Source organism: Podarcis vaucheri (assembly GCF_965113315.1).
Source record: "Podarcis vaucheri genome assembly, chromosome: 1".
Classification (NCBI taxonomy): Eukaryota; Metazoa; Chordata; class Lepidosauria; order Squamata; family Lacertidae; genus Podarcis; species Podarcis vaucheri.
In genome coordinates this window covers 120,042,138-120,063,017 of record NC_138759.1, presented here as the reverse complement: position 1 = coordinate 120,063,017, position 20,880 = coordinate 120,042,138, and the positions used below count along the sequence as shown (strand labels likewise).

The 20,880-nt window shown below is 42.0% G+C and overlaps 1 protein-coding gene across 2 annotated transcripts in view; it reads left to right on the top strand.

Annotated features, from left to right (window-relative positions):
• Window positions 1–4,055: 4,055 nt before the first annotated feature.
• Window positions 4,056–20,880, top strand: part of MAP3K20 (mitogen-activated protein kinase kinase kinase 20) — a 65,324-nt gene continuing 48,499 nt past the window's right edge. For both annotated transcript variants that reach the window (XM_082198754.1, XM_082198753.1), the window contains exons 1-2: window positions 4,056–4,214; window positions 4,355–4,543. In XM_082198754.1, the coding sequence (XP_082054880.1) occupies window positions 4,385–4,543 (159 nt within the window). In that variant the 5' untranslated portion in view covers window positions 4,056–4,214; window positions 4,355–4,384. The remainder of the gene's footprint in view (window positions 4,215–4,354; window positions 4,544–20,880) is intronic.

Below are 20,880 nucleotides of genomic sequence, written 5' to 3'. Positions count from 1 at the left end.
AACTTTAGCTTTCCAAAGGGAGAAAAGGAACTCTTTAGCCTGCCGCTATACTATAATGTGCACAGGGTTTCCTCTTTCCTATGCTGGCTTATTCTTACTTTAGAGCAAGTGAAACCTATAGTTAGAGTAGGTATAAAGGCAAGCTATCAGATAACAGGAACCCACTGAGCATCTATTTAACTATATTGAACTGGACGTGCTGTTGTTAAAAGAGTTGGATATACAAAGCGCACATGACAATAGACTGCTGGGCATTAAAATTGAAATACAAAATGCAACAAAAGGTCTCGGATTCTTTTCTCCATGGTGCGGAAGACAATATTTTCTAAGCTATAAAAATAATAATTGTCAGGAAGTGAAAAACTCACCTATCACTCTCAACAAATCCACAGAACATAAGCTCACATCTTGCAGTGTTTGGGGGTATTTTTAAATAAAAAGTCTCGGGCCACATTAACTTATTTAGATCAAAATTGAAGTTCAATCCATCCTATAGAGACATTTATAAAGCAGCTGTCACCTTGCCAAAACAAAGCACGTCCTTTTTATAAGGTGATGGATACTTTAGAAATGTCTTTATATGATGGATAATGACAGAACCATTCCTTCAAATGCACATCATGTGTTACTAATCTGCTGCAGGCAACAAAGCCAATCTCCATAACCTTCCCCATGGTTCTCATACAATAGTAGCTAGGAGTTCCCAATTGTATTTCGGCAAATGACAGGACCATGGAACACTTGAGAGGTTCAGGATGTTGTCTCCTTCTTCCTCGTGAAAATTGCCACAGAAGATGTAGCTTAGAGAGATGTAAGATGGAAGTAACTAGCTCTTGGAATAGATAAGTGAAATACTTGCATTTGAAGAGATGGAAGTGTTTATTCTAAACACTTGTTCTCGGAAGCAGCTTTCCTTGATTCCAGCGAAACAGTAATTCCAAATGAGCTTAGAAATGGAGATGGGAGTTTGGCCCCACCTATAATGTCTGCATTTTCCAATTTGTCACTGAACAATAAATCACAGGATCATAAAGTTTGAAGGGACCCTGTGGGTCATCTAGTTCTGACCCCCTTGCAAATGCATAGTTGAGGGTTTTCAGCCCATAATTAATTAGACCAGTTTTGGTGCTGATCCGGGATGACGAGGGAGTTCAAATGTGGATAAAGAGACTGCAGTGAAGCTTCGCGAATTGTTTGCATCAGCAGAAAACATCAGTGCATGACCTAGGTTTTGTAGGATGGGAGTGACTGAGGAAGTGATGGCTACCAACTTGGATGAGTTTAAACAAGAATCAGACAAAAATGTATGGAAGATAATGCTATCAACAGCTAGTAGCCATGATGGCTTTGTTCAGCCTCTACTATCAGAGAGAGTCTTACCTGCAGATTAATAATAATAATAATTTATTATTTATACCCCGCCCATCTGGCTGGGTTTCCCCAGCCACTCTGGGCGGCTTCCAAAAGAATATTAAAATACTGTGATACATCAAACATTAAAAGCTTCCCTAAACAGGGCTGCCTTCAGATGTCTTCTAAAAGTCTGGTAGTTGTTTTTCTCTTTGACATCTGGTGGGAGGGCGTTCCACAGGGAGGGTGCCACTACCGAGAAGGCCCTCTGCCTGGTTCCCTGTAACTTGGCTTCTCGCAGTGAGGGAACCGCCAGAAGGCCTTTGGCGCTGGACCTCAGTGTTCGGGCTGAACGATGGGGGTGGAAACGCTCCTTCAGGTATACTGGACCGAGGCTGTTTAGGGCTTTAAAGGTCAGCACCAACACTTTGAATTGTGCTCGGAAACATATTGGGAGCCAATGTAGGTCTTTCAAGACCGGTGTTATATGGTCTCGGCGGCCGTTCCCAGTCACCAGTCTGGCTGCTGCATTCTGGATTAGTTGTAGTTTCCGGGTCACCTTCAAAGGTAGCCCCACGTAGAGCGCATTGCAGTAGTCCAGATTCTGGGACCTGAGCCTTAGATATTCTGCATGCAGAGCAAATGTTCTGTCACTGAGCTGTGGCTCTTCCCTTGTTGCCACTGTGAGACTTAGTAGGTAATATTGTGGCGTTTCTATTTTAGTGATTGCATTACTTCCTGGCTGGGTCCATTTTATCCTTACCCTTATTCTAGTCTATATACGGAGCCATGGGAGCTGGCACAATCATGTGTTTTGCATATGCCATCAATATGCTGATTACATTTTGCTCCGTTTCTTCTTTCCATCTGATCTACGAGCTTGTTGCTAGGGTTGGGATTGGGTTCAACTGAAGATGAGTCAACTGAAATTGAACGTCGTGCGCACTTACGCAACCGTAGTGTGAGTGTACATACGTAAAGGAAATTCAGTTGTCTCTAATATCCATTGTCTTTGATACTTGTATAGCTAAACTTAGACATGTGCCTAAGTATTTGCAATGAGGTTTCACAGATCCTTACATAGGATAGGGTAGCATTTTATTTGCTAATACAAAACACCAAACATGGTAAGTACTCAATTGCATTGCAAGTCACTACAGTGGTGCCCCGCAAGACGAATGCCTCGCAAGACGGAAAACTCGCTAGACGAAAGAGTTTTCTGTTTTGGAGGTGCTTCGCAAAACGAATTTCCTATGGGCTTGCTTTGCAAGACGACAATGTCTTGCGAGTTCCTGCTGGTTTTTTTCCTCCCCCCCCCTTTCTAAGCCGCTAAACCGCTTATCAGCTGATCCAATCAGCAGATAAGCCGCTAAAAGCCGCTAATAGCGCTAATCCGCTAATCTGTCAATGGGCTTGCTTCGCAAGACGAAAAAACGGCTAGACGAAGAGAATCACAGAACGGATTCTTTTCGTCTTGCGAGGCACCACTGTGGTTGGAAACTTCACTTGAGTCGCAAACTCCTATCTGCAGCTCTTGCAAGTCTCTGTGACTTGGACTCTGGTCCCCTTACCCATTTTGTAATAGGGAAATAATGGTACTAGTCCACTTTGTTGGCCAGCAGCAGGCATGGAACCTCAAAAGGATTTTGAATCTAGAACTAGTAGCTTCTCAATCTGACTTCTTTCCCCCCTAGAGAACTAAGCTCTGAATTAAAAATACAATGCTTATGCACACATATATCTTCGTCAAGAAACAGGCCGAGGCAGGACTGTATCACTTAATTCTCCAAACTGTTAACTTTATTTATTTTAAGCAGCACCGCACAGGTTAATGTTAAGTGGTGTGTGAACAGGTGTGGAATTGGTGGAGATTTCCTGGTGTCTAGAAAATGGTCACACATAGCGTCCCTCTCAACTAGTGAGGCCAGTTCAGACTGAAAGGTTAGTTGTGCATTCGCAAGAGCATCTTATTCTGTGCAAAATCATGCAAGAATTTCTACAGGAGCCCATGTGGCTGTGCTACTTTTGTACTAATTTTTGCACTGTTTTGTACTATAAAAAAATCTCTTAAGTTGGATGTACAGAGAAATGTAGTCGCTGTGAGCTTGTGCCAGCTTTTTAAGTTACACTGGGTTTCCCCTGAAAGCTTACTTTTAGACTTTGCTTTCAACATGAACCTGACATATATGGATTTTAGAGCTTGATAACTTCTTTTGGTCAGGGGTCAGTCTTCTTAAGTGATCCAGCAATAGGCTGGATAATAATATTAAAGATTATTTGAAGAGACCCCATGACTTAGAACAAGAATGTTCTGTTCCGCTGGCAAGAAATATGATATCTCTTCTTCTTCTTTTTTTAAAAGAATAAGAAAGAAGAAGTGTGCCTTCACGTACTCATAGGGTTTTTGTGTATTGCAAGCAAGATAAATTATTCTGCACTTGCTGTTGAAGGCACAACTAAGCCACTTCTGGAACAGACTTGTGTTTTGGCCAGCTTTTCCCTCCGCCGCATATAACAAATGCTTCTACCTTAGTGAACATTTGCAGACAGAGCTCTTGGTCTGGAGAGGTCTAAAGTTGTTGTTGTTGTGCCAGAATATTCAGGAGCTTAGGTTATGTATATTTCTCGAGAAGTGATCACGACATGGATACATGGCATACCCCAGATTCCAGAACTCCTAGGCAAGCTAACAGTTGCAAGTGAGCTTTCCTTTTGACAGTGTACGTCACTATAAGGGAACTGAGCACACATACGCAGAGCCTTTTCCTGTGGTCCTAGCATCTGAAAATAGCAGAGAATGCGGTGGATTTTTTAGCCGTTTATCCACAGATAATAGCTTCAAGGGTCTGGACGGAATATACAGTGTGAGTGCCACCGCTTTTTATACCATTCGTATCTTGTTTGCATTATCGTATTAAAGGGGAAAGTTCAGAATAGGTGAACCATGGCAACGAAAGCATAACTGGAGATTTTTTTTTGTCCCCCTTCCTTTTTTTTTTTGCAGGTTTTGCCGTGGTTATTTTGTCATTATGAGATGTTGTCTCTCGGTGCTTCATTTGTGCAAATTAAATTTGATGACTTGCAGTTCTTTGAAAACTGCGGCGGAGGGAGTTTCGGGAGTGTGTATCGAGCCCGATGGGTATCCCAGGACAAGGAGGTGGCTGTGAAGAAGTTGCTTAAAATAGAGAAAGAGGTAAGCATGCAACCTATCCAGTTCTTTTCAGAAAAATTGCTGAGATTTAAGTTAAATTGGCAGAAGATTTATTCCATCTTTTTTAAAGAAAAAAACCTCTGTGTGCAAGCATTTAATACTGCCAAACTGCACTACTTTCAAACAAATCAGTAGGCTGTTTCCTATCGCTTCCTTTTGATGGAATAGCTTCAATTTAGCAAACTTTTTGCATAGTGAGAATATACTTAAAACTTTTTTAAAAAATGAGAACGTCACTGGATGCATTAGAATCAAAATCAAGTTGATTTCCTCATTTTGAAACAGGCATATAACAAGAGCCAAATAGGTGGTCTCTCCCTTGCTAAAAATATTGCCAGCCCAATGGTTTTTGCACCCAAATGTTATAAGTGCATGTCATGCTGTTTTTCCTGGGAACTGCGTGCTCACAGTTCAGGGCAAGATTGCAGCCTAGATGTGCAACATCATATTTCAATCCGATCTGTATTTACGGAAACATGTTGTCATACTAGTAGGCATTCTCAATATGAACATGGCCCTCCATTATAAGGCAGCACAACTCCTCAAAGCCACATGGTTTATACACAGGTAGCAAGGTACCACAATGACATTGGTAACGTTTCATTTATACGGATATGTTGACAATACTTGGAGCTCATTCCTGTGCAGATTCACTAAGAAGTAAGTCCTACTGAGACCTGTAGCACTTGCTCCTAAATAAGGATGCATACAATCGAGTGTTTGCTTTGTAGTCTTTGGTCTGCATGCTGAGTTTATGAGTATGAAAACCATAAGAGCACACCTGATGTGAGTTTTTACGAACAGGTGAAAGCCACAATCCTATGTATGCTTTCTAAGGAAGGTTTAATCTGTTGGAAGCAGCCTAGAGTGGATGCACCATCCCAGCTAGATGGGCAGGGTAATAATAATAATAATAATAATAATAATAATAATAATAATAATAATAATATTAAAGGTCTTAAATGATCTACATTGATTCCCAGTATGTTTCCAAGTACAGTTTAAAGTGTTGGTGCTGACCTTTTGAGCCCTAAACGGCCTCGGCCCAGAATACCTGAAGGAGTATCTCCACCCCCATCATTCAGCCCAGACACTGAGGTCCAGCTCCGAGGACCGTGTGGCGGTTCCCTCTCTGAGAAGTGAGGTTACAGGGAACCAGGCAGAGGGCCTTTTTGGGAGTTGCGCCCGCCCTGTGGAACGCCCTCCCATCAGATGTCTAGGAAATAAACAACTATTTGACTTTTAGAAGACATCTGAAGGCAGCCCTATTTAGGGAAGCTTTTAATGTTTATCATGTTTTTAATATTCTGTTGGGAGCTGCCCAGAGTGGCTAGGGAATCCCAGTCAGATGGGCGACATACAAATAATACTGTGGTTTACTTTGACTAAACAGGCAGTGGCCTGTGCTGCATATCTGCTATTAAACAGTAATCCAAATAAAATTATATATTTTTGTCCTGAGGCTAGCCTCATTGATAGTCTGTGTTTTTCACAACAGCATTAGAAAGAAGAAATATATTAAAAACAGTAAACATGATCACACATGTAATATCTCTCTCCCTCTCTCTCTCTCTCTACATATATAAAGTCATGTTCACAATAACCTTCAAATCAGACACATTATTTCATAATATAGAACATTTGAATTATTCAGATCTGCCTAGCTTTAGCCATTAAAAGCCAGCACAGTCGCGGTCTTGATTGACAGAAATAACGTTTATCGAATCAATGCTTGAAATATGAAATGTGTTTAAAAGAAATTCCATTAGACATCTATGTTGCCTAGTCTGTACTGAAGGAAGGTTTTTTTTTAAATGTTGATTGTTTTTATTAGTCAGGAACAAATGACCTGCCAATCTGATGTTCTGTTTGTTGTCAAAATAGGTTAGCAGCACAGTTCTGCTTATGTCTACTCTGAAGTGCCCCATGCATGTTTGCTTTAAAATAATTTTAAATGTAATCAGTGTGATCTTCAGAGTACCTAAGACTAGGACAGCCATTCAGAAACCTCTCGTTTTTTCAATTCATTTAATGCACATAAAAGGTAAAGGTACCCCTGACCATTAGGTTCAGTCACGGACGACTCTGGGGTTGAGCACTCATCTCACTCTATAGGCCGAGGGAGCTGGCGTTTGTCCGCAGACAGCTTCCGGGTCATGTGGCCAGCATGACTAAGCCGCTTCTGGCGAACCAGAGCAGCGCACCTTCCCGCCGGAGTGGTACCTATTTATCTACTTGCACTTTGACGTGCTTTTGAACTGCCAGGTTGGCAGGAGCAGGGAACGAGCAACGGGAGCTCACCCCATCACAGGGATTCGAACCACTAACCTTCTGATCGGCAAGCCCTAGGCTCTGTGGTTTAGACCACAGCGCCGCTTTCCCCAAATAATCCAAGGAACTGTAGTTGGTTAAGGGTACTGGGAATTGTAGCTCTGTGAGAGATAAGCTACAGTTCCCAGGATTCTCTGGGGGAAGCCACATGGTTTAAATGTATGATATGTATGCAGCTTCCTTATATGATCTGGTTCCGTTTTTATTGGCTGTAACTTATGGTTGCTATAAAGCTTGCTTTAAGAAAAAGTAACAGCATGCATTATCAGATATGTTCTTTAAAAAAAATAAATTAAGATCACTGAGATGCCTCAACAGTTCATTTCCATAAATATATTTTTGGCAGACAATTGGGAATACCGAGCAGTTTCAGTCTTGGAGATATGTAATTAAAATCCTTTGTTTGCTGTTGTTTGAACCAGTAAATAAAATACCTATTCTAGTCATGGGGATTTGACTTCTTCAGCTACTAACATTAATCACATTTATTTAGCACATTTGCACCAATAACATATTTGCATGCAAATTTAACAACTCTGGAGATCTGAGGGAGAGGGCGAGAAGCAAGATTCGCCTTTTGGGTTACTATGGAATCTTGTAATAAATGTGTTTCTGGGTCTTGTACTTAATTTATAGCAGATGTTCGCATTACTTCTTGATAGCACAAGTATCCACATTAAGTATCCACACTTCCTTGCACTAAGAAAGCACAGCTCTCGTAATGGGTTCAGTTAAGTGCTTGATGCATATTATTTTTCACATTTGTTCCCCACCTTTCCCTCAGGGAGCTCAGGCCAACATTCCTGAGGCTACCTCAGGTTAGGCGAGTGGTTATTGAATTGTTCTTATAGGTGGCAGAATGGAGAATTGGGTGTGGTAGGAAAAGATGTAATAATATGAGCTGGTGAGTTTTGGAAGCTTGTGCAGCAAAGAAAAAAACACGTTCTCCAAGAAATGGGAATATTTATTTGAGCGTTATTGGCTCTTTCTTTGAGGACCTGTTTTTCTTCTGCCTGCACCATTCACCTTACCCTGAGATGACCTGCTGCCCTCAGGTGTCGTTGTGGACAACGCAGGGGCAGAGGTAGGGGTGTGTGGTGGGGGTGGGCCGCCCCAGGTGTCACCCCTGAAAGGGGTGACAAAATGGGGGGCGGCACTCACTGCGGGGCCTGGGAGAGACACGGTGGCTTGGGTGCACGCAGGCTCCCCGCTGCCCCGAACGGTCCACCCGCCTCCTGCCCCAGGCGCCCGATTGGCTTGCTCCGCCGCTGGGACAACGTATTCTCGTCCGTGTTGAACTAAGATCTCACCACCTGTCCAGTTGGCTTCTGTTTGTGGAATACAGTGGTACCTCAGGTTACATATGGTTCAGGTTACATACGCTTCAGGTTACAGACTCCACTAACCCAGAAATAGTGCTTCAGGTAAAGAACTTTGCTTCAGGATGAGAACAGAAATCGTGCTCCAGCAGCGCAGCAGCTGCAGGAGGCCCCATTAGCTAAAGTGGTGCTTCAGGTTAAGAACAGTTTCAGGTTAAGTACGGACCTCTGGAACGAATTAAGTATTTAACCCGAGGTACCACTGTATAGTTTGTGTTTAATTTTGTCTTTTGCTTCAGTTAGTAGAACATCTAGGCCAGCCCTGAGCCAGTGTGTCCTCAAGGGAGTAGTGTACAACAACTCTCCTCCCCTGGCTGTCGGAAGCCATTGGAAAAGGAAGAAGGGGCTGTCTAAAATCTTGAAAGTGCCCCATTTGTTTCCTAAATTCCTGAACGCCCCCTGAGAAGACTGTATGGTTCTAGTTAAAAATCACTGGGTTAGGCTATCTAATAAGCTTTGTGGTCAAGAGCAGAGTGGAACTGGGATTCTCCCACATCCAAACTCAACATACCAGTTCCTTTATACTATATTGGTTAGTTGCTTGTGTAAATACCCTGTAGGTTAAATTTAATCCTGCAAACGGAACCTGTAAAAATGGTGAAGCAACCAATTAAGTTACCTAAAAAAAAAGTATAGAATATAATTCAATAGTACTGCTGGTTTTTTATTTCCACGTGTTTATTATTAAGAGATTTGGGTTTGTGTCAGACATGATTGTAGCCTTGGGTCTCATGGGTTGTGCCTGCAATTCAGCAACAAGTACAGTATTTGCTATCTTCATTTCTTCCTTCCTTTATTTCATTTCATTTCATTTCAACAATTTATGTACTGCTTAACACCGTAGTCTTTCCTGCACATTTAGTATCCACACAATATTGTTCAAAATATGAACCTGTTTTGTATTTTGAAGGAGGTGTTGCCTTTTGTAACTGTGCACCATATTTACTGTATTGCATCTGCAGAGTTGCCTGTGAAGACCTATTGTAGGTGGTGAAAACAGGGATGGGACTCTGGGATTGGTACAGTATTGGACTTCAATATTGGTACAATATAAACTTCAATATTATCTTAGCAAATGATTCAAAGCCCCAGAGGTGTTTCACTGTTTCCTTTAAGAACCGGAATGCTTCTTGCACAAATTCTTCTGACCTGCTTATATAAATGCATTCCTTCCTCCGCACACAACTGTGTTTTATGTATTCATATGCTAGTCTATACCGATAGCAAGATAAAAATTTACAGAATTAAACAAACGGATAATGAAACTTTGCTTTCACAGAATTAAACACTGTGATTATTTATATTAACAAAACTGTCAGGCCACCCTTTTATTGCCAAAGAATCATAGAATAGTTTCCCCAAAGTATAAAGCAGGTAATACAAAAACACGAAAGATAAAATACAGTGGTGCCCCGCAAGACGAATGCCTCGCAAGACGAAAAACCCGATAGACGAAAGGGTTTTCCGTTTTTCGATGCGCTTCGCAAGACGAATTTCCCTATGGGCTTGCTTCGCAAAACGAAAAACTCTTGCGAGTCTTGCGATTTTTTTCGCTCCCCCCCTTTTTCTAAGCCGCTATGCCGCTAATAGCCTTTTAGCTGCTAATCCACTAAGCCTTTAATAGCCGCTAATCCGCTAATCCACTAATAGGGTTGCTTCGCAAGACGAAAAAACCGCTAGACGAAGAGACTCGCAGAACGGATTAATTTCGTCTTGCAAGGCACCACTGTACAGCTAAAACTATAAATCAGTTATGGATACCATTGCAAGCAATATCAGCCATTCAGGAGCTGCTTCCTCATGTGGAAGCTGTGCCTAGGATGAGGTTTAGCAGGCTCTAGGGAAAAAGCCTTCAGTCCCTTGGAAAGTTGCTGGAATACAACTTTGATATTCCAGGTTTTTTTGTTTACCTTTGGCACTGCCTTTCTGAAAACCTGACTTCCCTGTGCGTATGACCATGCTCTGTTGACTGGACTCTGCATCTCTCATTGACCCCTGTGTGCCCTTCGACCTTGGATTGTGATTTCACCTTGCTCTCTGGACCATCCTTTAAGGGGACTCTGACCTCTGTCATCCCTGTGCCCTGAAGGACAGCCATCCTGATTCAAAACAGTGTCCAATTACATGCAAATATAGACGAAAACCTGCTCCATGATCTGAGCAATTTTGTTACGATAGCTTAAGAGGTGTTCAAATTAATAATAATAATAATTCTATACCACCCTTCATCCGAGAATCGCAGGGTGGTTTACAGTTTTGTTAAAAAAGTAAGATAGTAAGAAACAAAATATAGTAAGAAGCGGAAACAGCCAAAGATAGTTTAACTAGCCAAAGGCCACGGAGAAGAAGAAGGTTTTTGCCTGGCACCTAAAGATAGGTAATGAAGCCTCCACAAACAGGGAGCCACCACAGAAAAGACCCATTTGCGTGTTGCCACAAGGACATAGCAAACAGGCAAGCTTTCCAAAATTTGGAGCAGGCTCTGTTTATAAGGAGCTCTTTACCATGATGTGCCATCCTTTGGAATGGCTTGTGGCATAAAGGAAGAAGTGATGTGACAAGTTGTTTTAATAGCGTGTTGTACATGTTCTTTCCTCCTGTGGTTGCGTTATTTGGCCAAATACGGCTGCAAATCCTGTGTTACTCTCACCTGGGAGTACCTTCCATTGAAAATAATGGGATTGTCACTGCCCTGTCAAGTCAGCAGTATATACATTTTCGTTCCAGTTTTGCTTTACATTTAGAACATTTTCCTTGACCTAAATAGGCTGCATTCTCAGGACACAATTCAAACGCAAATTTAAGTCAGGCGTTGGGAATTGCAACATTTCTTCATGGTGTGAAGTGGGTGGTGATAAGGAGAGATAGAAGTGAAGCGTAGCAGCAGTGGTCAGTGGATTTTGTTTCCGGCTTCTTAACTTGCACACTTAAATACAAGGAACAACCATTGGCTTAGTCTTTTCCTGTACATACAACAATGTGGCGCAGTTTATTAATTATACTGTTCCCTGTTTATTATTTGCATTGCTTATTTTAACTGTACTGTATTTTTACCTTGAAAACCACCTTGAGCAGACTTTTGCCATTAAAAGTGACACAAAAGACTAATAATAATAATAATAATTAATATATTTCTATTATTTATACCCCACCCATCTGGCTTCTTTCCCCAGCCACTCTGTATCACTATTATTTTTTTACATTTAATATAAGATCTTATCCCTTTAGAATGCAGATGAAGAATCATGTTTTTGGATTATGCTCCATCTTTAAAAAAAGAAAAACAAAAACCCAACATTTCTGTATATAGAAAAGTTTAGCATTGTTAGAGAGAAGACAATTTGTGGAGCCCGCCTGGTGTTTTTACATGAGTAGAATGTGTGCTTTTATTTAAAATACATATCTGGGTTATTTGTGGGGCATAGGAATTCGTTCATTCCCCCCCCCCAATATAGTCCGGCCCCCCACAAGGTCTGAGGTACAGTGGACTGGCCCCCTGCTGAAAAAGTTTGCTGACCCCTGCCCTAGTTGCTCTCCAAAGCAATTTCACTCTTTCCCCCCTTTTTTAAAAATATAGAGTTTGACAGTTGCTACACTTCGCAGTGCAGTCTTATGTTCCAGTTACCTTCCCTCCCTTTCATTTAGAAGGTGGCTTTCTTACTGGGGGGGGGGGGACACCCAAAACCAAAATATTTGTGCATCGAGCAATATGGACAGAAAATAAATAAATATAAATCGAATCCTAGTGCAGTGCAGCTGCAGACTATCATAAAGTTCCTCTCTGCTTACTCGCCCTGCCATTTAAGATGTGCATGAAGAAAGTTTCCTTTTTAAGAGGGCAAGTATAAACAGTTATAAGGAAACATTGAGCACCTGTTTATCTTAGCTGGGCACTGCACAGAAACAGAAAAGGCTCCCACTTGGTTCGCTTACATAAACGCACGGACAGGCTGATCACAGGAACTGTTGTCCCATAATATAAGAATAAGAATAAGAAAATCCCTGCTGGATCAAACCAGAGATCCCTGCTAGATCAGATTCATTGTTGCCTCTGTTTCTGGAGATAATATACAGCGGTACCTCTGGTTACAAACTTAATTTGTTCTGGAGGTTTGTTCTTAACCTGAGGCACGACTTTAGCTAATGGGGGCTTCCTATGTTCTCATCCTGAGGTAAAGTTCTTAACCCAAGGTACTATTTCTGGGTTATCGGAGTCTGTAACCCGAAGTGTTTGTTACCTGAGGTACCACTGTACAGCCATCTGACTGGTACTGATAGCTTTATCCTCAGTAAATTTGTCCAATCTCCTCCTTTAAAGCCCCCCCCCCCAAGTTAGGAGCCATCCTGTGATAGCATTTCCCACAGTTTATTCATTTTTATTTAAGAGTACAGCCAGTGGCCATTTCAGGCACATCCAAATGATGTGCGATCGCTGACACGTGGCTCCTTTTGAACCTGGAAGAGAGAGAAATGGGTGGGTGGGGGGAACAGGGATGGGGCACATGGGGGCTGTGAACTGAACCCCCATGCAAAATGGTCATGGCCTGTATTTATACCCTGCCTACTAATCAAAGTTCTTGATACAAAATAAAATAGACAGTGATACAATCAGGGCTTCCCCCCCCCCCCAGCCAGAACTTGCCAGAACGTCTCGTTCTGGTATCTCTCAGGTTGGCGCCATGGCTATTCTAATAGAACAAGGGAGGTGTTCGTGGTGAGTTCTGGCACCTCTTTTTCTAGGCAAATAGCACTGGATATAATAGTCACTACAGGTGTCTATAAATTCCCTTCTCCCCTTCCAACAAATGCCATTCCACAACTGAATCTCCTGGCTGCCGAAGCAGCTAGATGTTAGTCCCACATCCTGTAGGCAAGGATGTCCTCAGTGGACGGCTGCTTCCGATGTCTCTCACAGCCCTGGTGTGCTGGGTGGAGCAAACATGTTTAGATGCCTTCCTCCCAGTTATCAAACATTCAAACTTTTACCACATGCAGACAAACATGCTTCTTTAATGCTTGCTGGTTAGAGAACACAACGGAAACTGAAAAGCGGAACCAACTTTGTGGTGTGTGAAGCAATACCTTTGTGTGTTGTGATTTTTCCACCGACTGCAGTGGATGACCCCTAGTTATATTGCTATGAGAGGAAGAAATGCCTCCCCACTCTTTCTCTATACTATGCCTGCTTTTATACTCCTCTACTATAGTTCGTATAGTTAAAGCTATGGTTTTCCCAGTAGTGATGTATGGAAGTGAGAGCTGGACCATAAAGAAGGCTGATCGCTGAAGAATTGATGCTTTTGAATTATGGTGCTGGAGGAGACTCTTGAGAGTCCCATGGACTGCAAGAAGATCAAACCTATCCATTCTGAAGGAAATCAGCCCTGACTGCTCACTGGAAGGACAGATCCTGAAGCTGAGGCTCCAATACTTTGGCCACCTCATGAGAAGAGAAGAGTCCCTGGAAAAGACCCCTGATGTTGGAGGGCACAAGGAGAAGGGGGTGACAGAGGACGAGATGGTTGGACAGTGTTCTCGAAGCTACTAACATGACTTTGACCAAACTGTGGGAGGCAGTGGAAGACAGGAGTGCCTGGCTTGCTCTGGTCCATGGGGTCACAAAGAGTCGGACACGACTAAACGACTAGACAACAACAACTATAGTTCAGCCTTACCTTTTTATTTTTATTTTTTTAAAGCATTTTGATCGAATTCTATCCATATAATCCCATGTAACAAAATAGATCTTCATGAGACAAGCACATAGAAACTAAACCAAACCAAACCAAACCAAGGCTGGCATGGGAAGTTACATTCACCAGGAGAACTGATAAAGCTGGTTATCTGCAGTAAGATACCCCCTTATATTTTTTTCTAAACAAACAAACAAACAAACAAACAAACAAACAAACAAAAAAAGCCCCAATGCTGTAACTTTTCTTGATAGAGGAGTTGCTCCAGCCCCTTGGTCATTTTGGTTTTCCTTTTCCACCTCTACACTACCCTTTTTCTGCAGTGTATACAGTATTCTAAGTGTGGCTGCAGCTTATGATATTGGTAGCTTTTATTTTTTATTCCTTTCCCAACAATCTCAACATGGAGTTATCCCCCCCCCCCAGCAGCTGCACACTTCATATACATTTTCATTGAGCTATCCTCCACAAACCTATGGTCAGCTTAGACCCACTCAGCATTTATGTAAAGTTGAGATTTTGTAACCACCACCTCACACGTGTTTAGATTCCCCCAGTTTGGAGAAAGCCCTTTGGAACTCTTTGCTATCCCTTTTTGTTTTTACCACCTTAAATAATTAGGTATCATCAATCGAGTCACCTCCTCACCGCTTGCTCCTAACTTGAGATAATTAATGAACAAGTTAAAAAGCAGCGAGTGGCTTAAGATGTCAAATTAGGGTACTCATTCCTGGACGGGAAAGAGTAGGCGCCTAATAGGCCTTGGAAGCTGCCTGGCAGTTTGTGGGGAGGGCAGAGGGGGAGGAGTGTGGTGATCAAGTATTTCGACTAAACCATAAAAATACTCAAGAACCAGTGTTGACTATTTAAGGTCAAGTCAGTGTTTGCAAGGAGCTCTCCTGTTCTTGCCACAAAACTGGTCAGGCACAGCAATTGTGTTAAGGGCAAAAGGTAGCCAACCAGATATGTTTTTTGTGAGTCTTGGCATCTCCCTTATCCCGCAAGGTTTATATGGCTTTTGGAGTGCCCCTTGCAGAAGCATTCATGTTTATCAAGAGAAGGTACATTTCACTTTTCCCTCCAATGCAACTGTTCGGTTGCGTTCCTTAAGGGCTGTTGCAATTCTACTTAGGATGATATCGGAAAGAGACCTTGAATTTACTGCACACAAACGTACCCTTGTTCTGCATTTCTCCCCCCAAAAGAAATTAATGGCAGCTAAGAGAACCTGCCTCTATATCACATACAAATAAAAGGTCTCCTAGTATAGTTATTATTTTCTTTTTGTGTGAGGAGAGGCATAGCGAGTGGAGCGCATGAACTAAAGGCCTGGACCAGTTTTATCCCATGGCACAAGTAGCAGTCGAATGGGACCAGTATTTTGAGACCATCCCAACTCCTAGGTCTTTCCTGTTTAGATGACACCAATCCAGTACTGTGTTTGATTTCAGGTACCAGTGCTATGTATTGGCCAGGTGACTGGGAAACTAGAAAAATGATGCACAGAAGATGGTCTTACAAAAGAGATCATATCATATAATGTAAACTGTAACCTTCCTGCCTGAGTCTTCAATCTCATCTACTGGCTCTAGTTCAGTATTTCCCAAACTTGGGTCTCCAGCTGCTTTTGGACTACAAATCCCATCATCCCCACCACTGTTCCTGCTAGCTAGGGAGGGTGGGAGTTGTAGTCCACAAATGGCTGGAGACCCAAGTTTGGGAAACCCTTTTCTGGTTGATTCCTAAGAATTCCTGCTTCCATTTAAAAAAAGAGTGAAGCTTCATATCTTTAAAATTGTAGAAATAATTCTGAACGTATGATAATGAAAGCACCTGGTATTTCCAAGGCTAAGCAAGTATCCCACCAAGGAAATAAATAATTCTCAGAAATAATTCCTTATCTGTACCTTAAGGCCCTGGCACAATAAGGAGTGGCTTGCACTGAAGTCCATTGAAGTCAATCAGTTTAAACATGCTTAAGTTTGCCTTGGATTGTGGCCTTAGTCGACAGATTCCCAGTAGCTTAAATAGCTTAATTAATTTATTTAATAAAATGTATACACTCCCTGTTTGTTAAAAAAGACAACAACATTCAAAGTGGTTTACAAAAGATAAAACAGTAAAATCAAGAAAAATTATTATTATTATTATTATTATTAAATTAAATTTGTATACCGTTCTATGCTTGAAGGTCTCAGTATGGCTGACAACACAAAATTACAATATACACAGCAGAAAGTACGTACTAAAAATATTCAAAACAATGAACAATAGTAATTTATACACATTAGTAAACAATACTCTCTCCAACAAACCTAAGGTCAGCCTCCATACCTGAGGACTGTAAAACCTACTTTAAAACGTACAAAAGTGATTTTACGAAACACATGGATACTCCATGCAGTCATTTTTAAAATTATTTTTATTGCAAGAGAGAGAGTGGGAAGAGCATTTGTTCTGCACACAAAGAATGGTGGTTTGGCAGGAGAAAGCCTTTTGGACACTTAACACTATCACAGCTTTGATAATTGATTTTTAAGCACTAGTAACCCCCCCCCCCCCACTTTAAACAGGATAGCTGGTTTCTTTTTGACTTGTATGTTTTTTTTTTTAAGAGGCATACTTACGGATAGCTGTTCTGAAAGGCAAGGTTTTCTTTACGCTTTTCATATATTTTTTTATTCTTCTTCTTCTGGCTCAGCCAGGGTTTAGAACTGCCAAAGGAAATGAAGATGGAGAGACTAAGACCTTGCCAGTTTCTACCCCTTCCAATTACACATTCATCCCAAACCGTACAAAGCAAAATAAAAAAATATATATAAAAAATTGCTTTCTTTATGAACCATATAAACCAGTTTTCTCTGAGTCTTAAATTGGCATTTTGGACTGCGTTCACTAACACTACAGAAAAAGAAGGAAACAGAAGGAGGGGAAGAAAGATCGCTCCCAAATGACAACCTTTTGAATAGTCCAAGTTCAATCCTTAAAACAAAAAGTGAATTTTCCCCCCAATAATGTGCTCCACAGCCTCTCACCTCTCATCCTGAGAAACATGAAAGAGGAAGTGAAAGAGATGACCCAAATCATAGAGTTCCTTTGATAGCAGAAATTCAGCTGTTTTGAACACTTACAATCAAAGGAAGTGGTTTCCCTAATTATATGAACTATGTGAAAGCTCTCAGAATAGCTTTTCCACCCCAGGATTCCTTGCACTTTAGAAGTTTGCATAAAAGCTCACATAGAGAATCAGATGCAAAGTGTTTGATTCAAATTTTATTAGGCAGAAGTGTGCGCGCGTTCTTATTGCTCCGCTTAACAGCTGGTTGGATTTGGACCACAATCGGATTTTGACAGGTATATTTCTGCCTGATGCTTTTTTAAAATCCCTGTGTTCAGGTTCTATTGCCAGATGCCCCTTTTAAAAGAGAATTGTGGCAATAGATAAATTGAGAAGCGATGGAGAGGTCTCTTTGATTGTGAGCTTTGAGCGAAGATTCTGTCCTTCGGCTTGGTTGGAACATAGAGGAGAAAAACCAGTCCTTTCCACTGTGCTTAAAAGAAGAAATAAGGATGAAATCTTAATTTTAATGTAAAAAAAAGTGTGTGGGGGGGAACTATGTTCTCAAGAAAATGTTCTTTTCTGAAGAAGTGAGATCTGAAAAATGGAAACTTCAGTGTGATTCTGACTGTGGTAAAGTTTGAATTCAGTCAAATCTCTGAAGCAAAATGGATTCTTTTCAGCAAACCAATCTACTTATTAATATACAGTGGAACCTCGGGTTACAAACACCTCAGGTTACAAACACTTTGGGTTACAGACTCCGCTAACCCGGAAGTAGTATCTCGGGTTAAGAACTTTACCTCGGGATGCACAAAGTCCATAGAATTTCTCTCAATTTCAGGAGTGAGAAGTTTTTAAAGGTTTTGCCGAAGAAAGGAAGGTACTTTGTCTGCCTTTCATTCTTTCTTTCTCACTTTGTTCACAAGTTGCCCAAGCGCTAGATTTCAAGTTAGGCAATAGCACAACTATGGCAAAGCCACAGTGACTCAATACTAAGCTATAAATTAAGGTATTGGCCGACTCTGGGGTTGCGGCGCTCATCTCGCTTTATTGGCCGAGGGAGACGGCGTATAGCTTCCGGGTCATGTGGCCAGCATGACTAAGCCACTTCTGGCGAACCAGAAATGGCGTTTACCTTCCTGCTGGAGTGGTACCTATTTATCTACCTGCACTTTGACGTGCTTTTGAACTGCTAGGTTGGGAGGAGCAGGGACCGAGCAACGGGAGCTCACCCCGTCGCGGGGATTCGAACCGCCGACCTTCTGATCGGCAAGTCCTAGGCTCTGTGGTTTAACCCACAGCACCACCCGCGTCCCTGATGCTTATTAGTGGTGCCTTAAAAGTGATGTGCCCAAGATAGTCATACTTATGTATCCAGAAACGTATTATTTATTGGAACGCATTGCAAGAAGGGTTCCCGTGGTTTATGGAAGCAAAATGTATATTCACTTGGGTTGCATTAAAAGTCAGAACTTAACTGAGACTATGATGCGCTTAGGGTGAGGCGTGGGGGATCTCATTGCCACTGATGACAACATCTGGAGGGCAGTCCATTGATGAACGCTGTAGGGGAGCATTCTCAATTTCTCAAGAGATGTTGCTGTTCATGAAGTAGAGAAAGAGAATCTTTGTTAGACAATGGATTATTCTGTCCAAGATGCCTAGCTTCCCAACACTGCACACTTTGGCCCCAGTGCTGAGAAAATTAGCCAGCACTTGCCTTATCAAAGACCAATAGGACATTTTAGTGGAACATAATTTGATATAATATAACTTTTCAGCTATGAAAATCTGCACAGGTCTCGTGCATTTGCCCTAAGGGCATTGTTAGATAGAAATCCTGGTCTCCCCCAACGGCTTTGTGTGCAGTGTAGAAATCATATGCCGCCGTTACAATTAGCAGAAAAAGCAACACATGAGTGAAATTGTCCACAATTCTGCACATGCCAAGCAGCGCTATTCTCTGGTGTTTAGGGTTGCCATATGTTCGGAATTTCCCAGACCTAACTGGGATTCGGCTGTCGTAAACAGTGTCCAGGTGGATATCGCTGACATGTCTGGGGAAATCTGGACGTATGGCAACCCATGTTGAAAGTGTAGATTTTGGCGAATTTCCTTAAAAATAGCTCAAAACATAATCTGGCACCCCAAAAGTCAAAAACTCAACAACTCCCACAGAAAATGCAGGATGATACTTGTACACATGTCACACAACTGAAAATATTGAGAATCCATTCTGGATCTTTTACAAAAGTTGGATTTTTGTGGTATAAGTAAAAGCTGAGTTTCTTAGTGGACCATGAAAAGCGCTATTTGCATAATGCTTTTTATAGGGTACGGTAGGCAGCACTGGGGATGAATTTAAGGAATCAAGGGGGCAGTGTCCCCAAAATTTAGGGAACTACTGCCCTGTGGGGGAGCTGATTTGGACAGGGACCACGGCACTACAAGAGCATTCTTGTGTTTCTTGCTTCAAACTCTGTCTCCTGTGTGTTGTTTTTCCCCTGTGTTCTTTAAACTCTGTGGCAGTGGCATCTGGAATACGTGGGCAGTTACGAGTTCCAAGCAGGGTCCACTGTGGCTCAGAATGGATTATAGGGAACATATTCCATTAATTTTATTTATGTATTTTGGAACTTGTGGTGCCTAGCTCACTTTTCAGCAAACGTAAGCAACTGGCTTTTGTTTAAATGTTTTATTTCCTGAAAAGAAAGAAAGAAAAAAGATTCCGAGAAGAAATGAGCCTATCTAAGTAAACATGCTGTCTGGGTTTTTATGTGGCAGTTTCATTTTGCAGTTGGAGAGAAGGAGCAGTGGCCTCAATGAAACAGATGGCAGACCAGATTTTGTGGGTATAAAATAGCCACAAACTGTGCACCGTGCAGTTTCCCCTCTGCTTTGCCTAGTATGAGAAGAAGATATGTCTATATAGTGGCTGTACGAATAATATTTTAAATTGGACAGCAATTGGAAAAACTTGCTCCCCAAGATTTGAGGCAATTGAATAGTAAAGACCATTTATGAAGAGGAGAGAAACCCTCTGGTGGGCTAAGGAGTTGATCTTTCCCCATGGCAAATAACCACTGTGTGGAGTGAGGTGCAAGCACTGCAGCTTTGGCACAATGTCCCAGTTTACCACACTGCTGGTAACTTGTGGCAAAACAACCACATGTGTGCTGGCGGCAGCTACCATTGCAAAGTAGCATATGCTTGCACAGAGAGCGGCCTGGGGCTTGTGAACAGTGGTGGGTGAGCCTTTTAACTGCAACAGAATTAGCTGCATCAGTGCAGCTGACGTATCTCATATATCCTAAGAATCACGATAGCTGTTGGTTAAGATAATAATGCTAAGTCAACCCTTTCACTAATGCCTTTCATAAGATGAGATTGATGGCACATACTGTGGTTTGTGCTGTCATAGGTGTGAACATAGACATCACCTTGCCAACAAAGGTCCGTATGGTTAAAGCTATGGTTTTCCCAGTAGTGATGTATGGAAGTGAGAGCTGGACCATAAAGAAGGCTGATCGCCGAAGAATTGATGCTTTTGAATTAAGGTGCTGGAGGAGACTCTTGAGAGTCCCATGGACTGCAAGAAGATCAAACCTATCCATTCTGAAGGAAATCAGCCCTGAGTGCTCACTGGAAGGACACATCCTGACGCTGAGGCTCCAATACTTTGGCCACCTCATGAGAAGAGAAGACTCCCTGGAAAAGACCCTGATGTTGGGAAAGATGGAGGGCACAAGGAGAAGGGGACGACAGAGGACGAGATGGTTGGACAGTGTTCTCGAAGCTACAAACATGGGTCTGACCAAACTGCGGGAGGCAGTGGAAGACAGGAGTGCCTGGCGT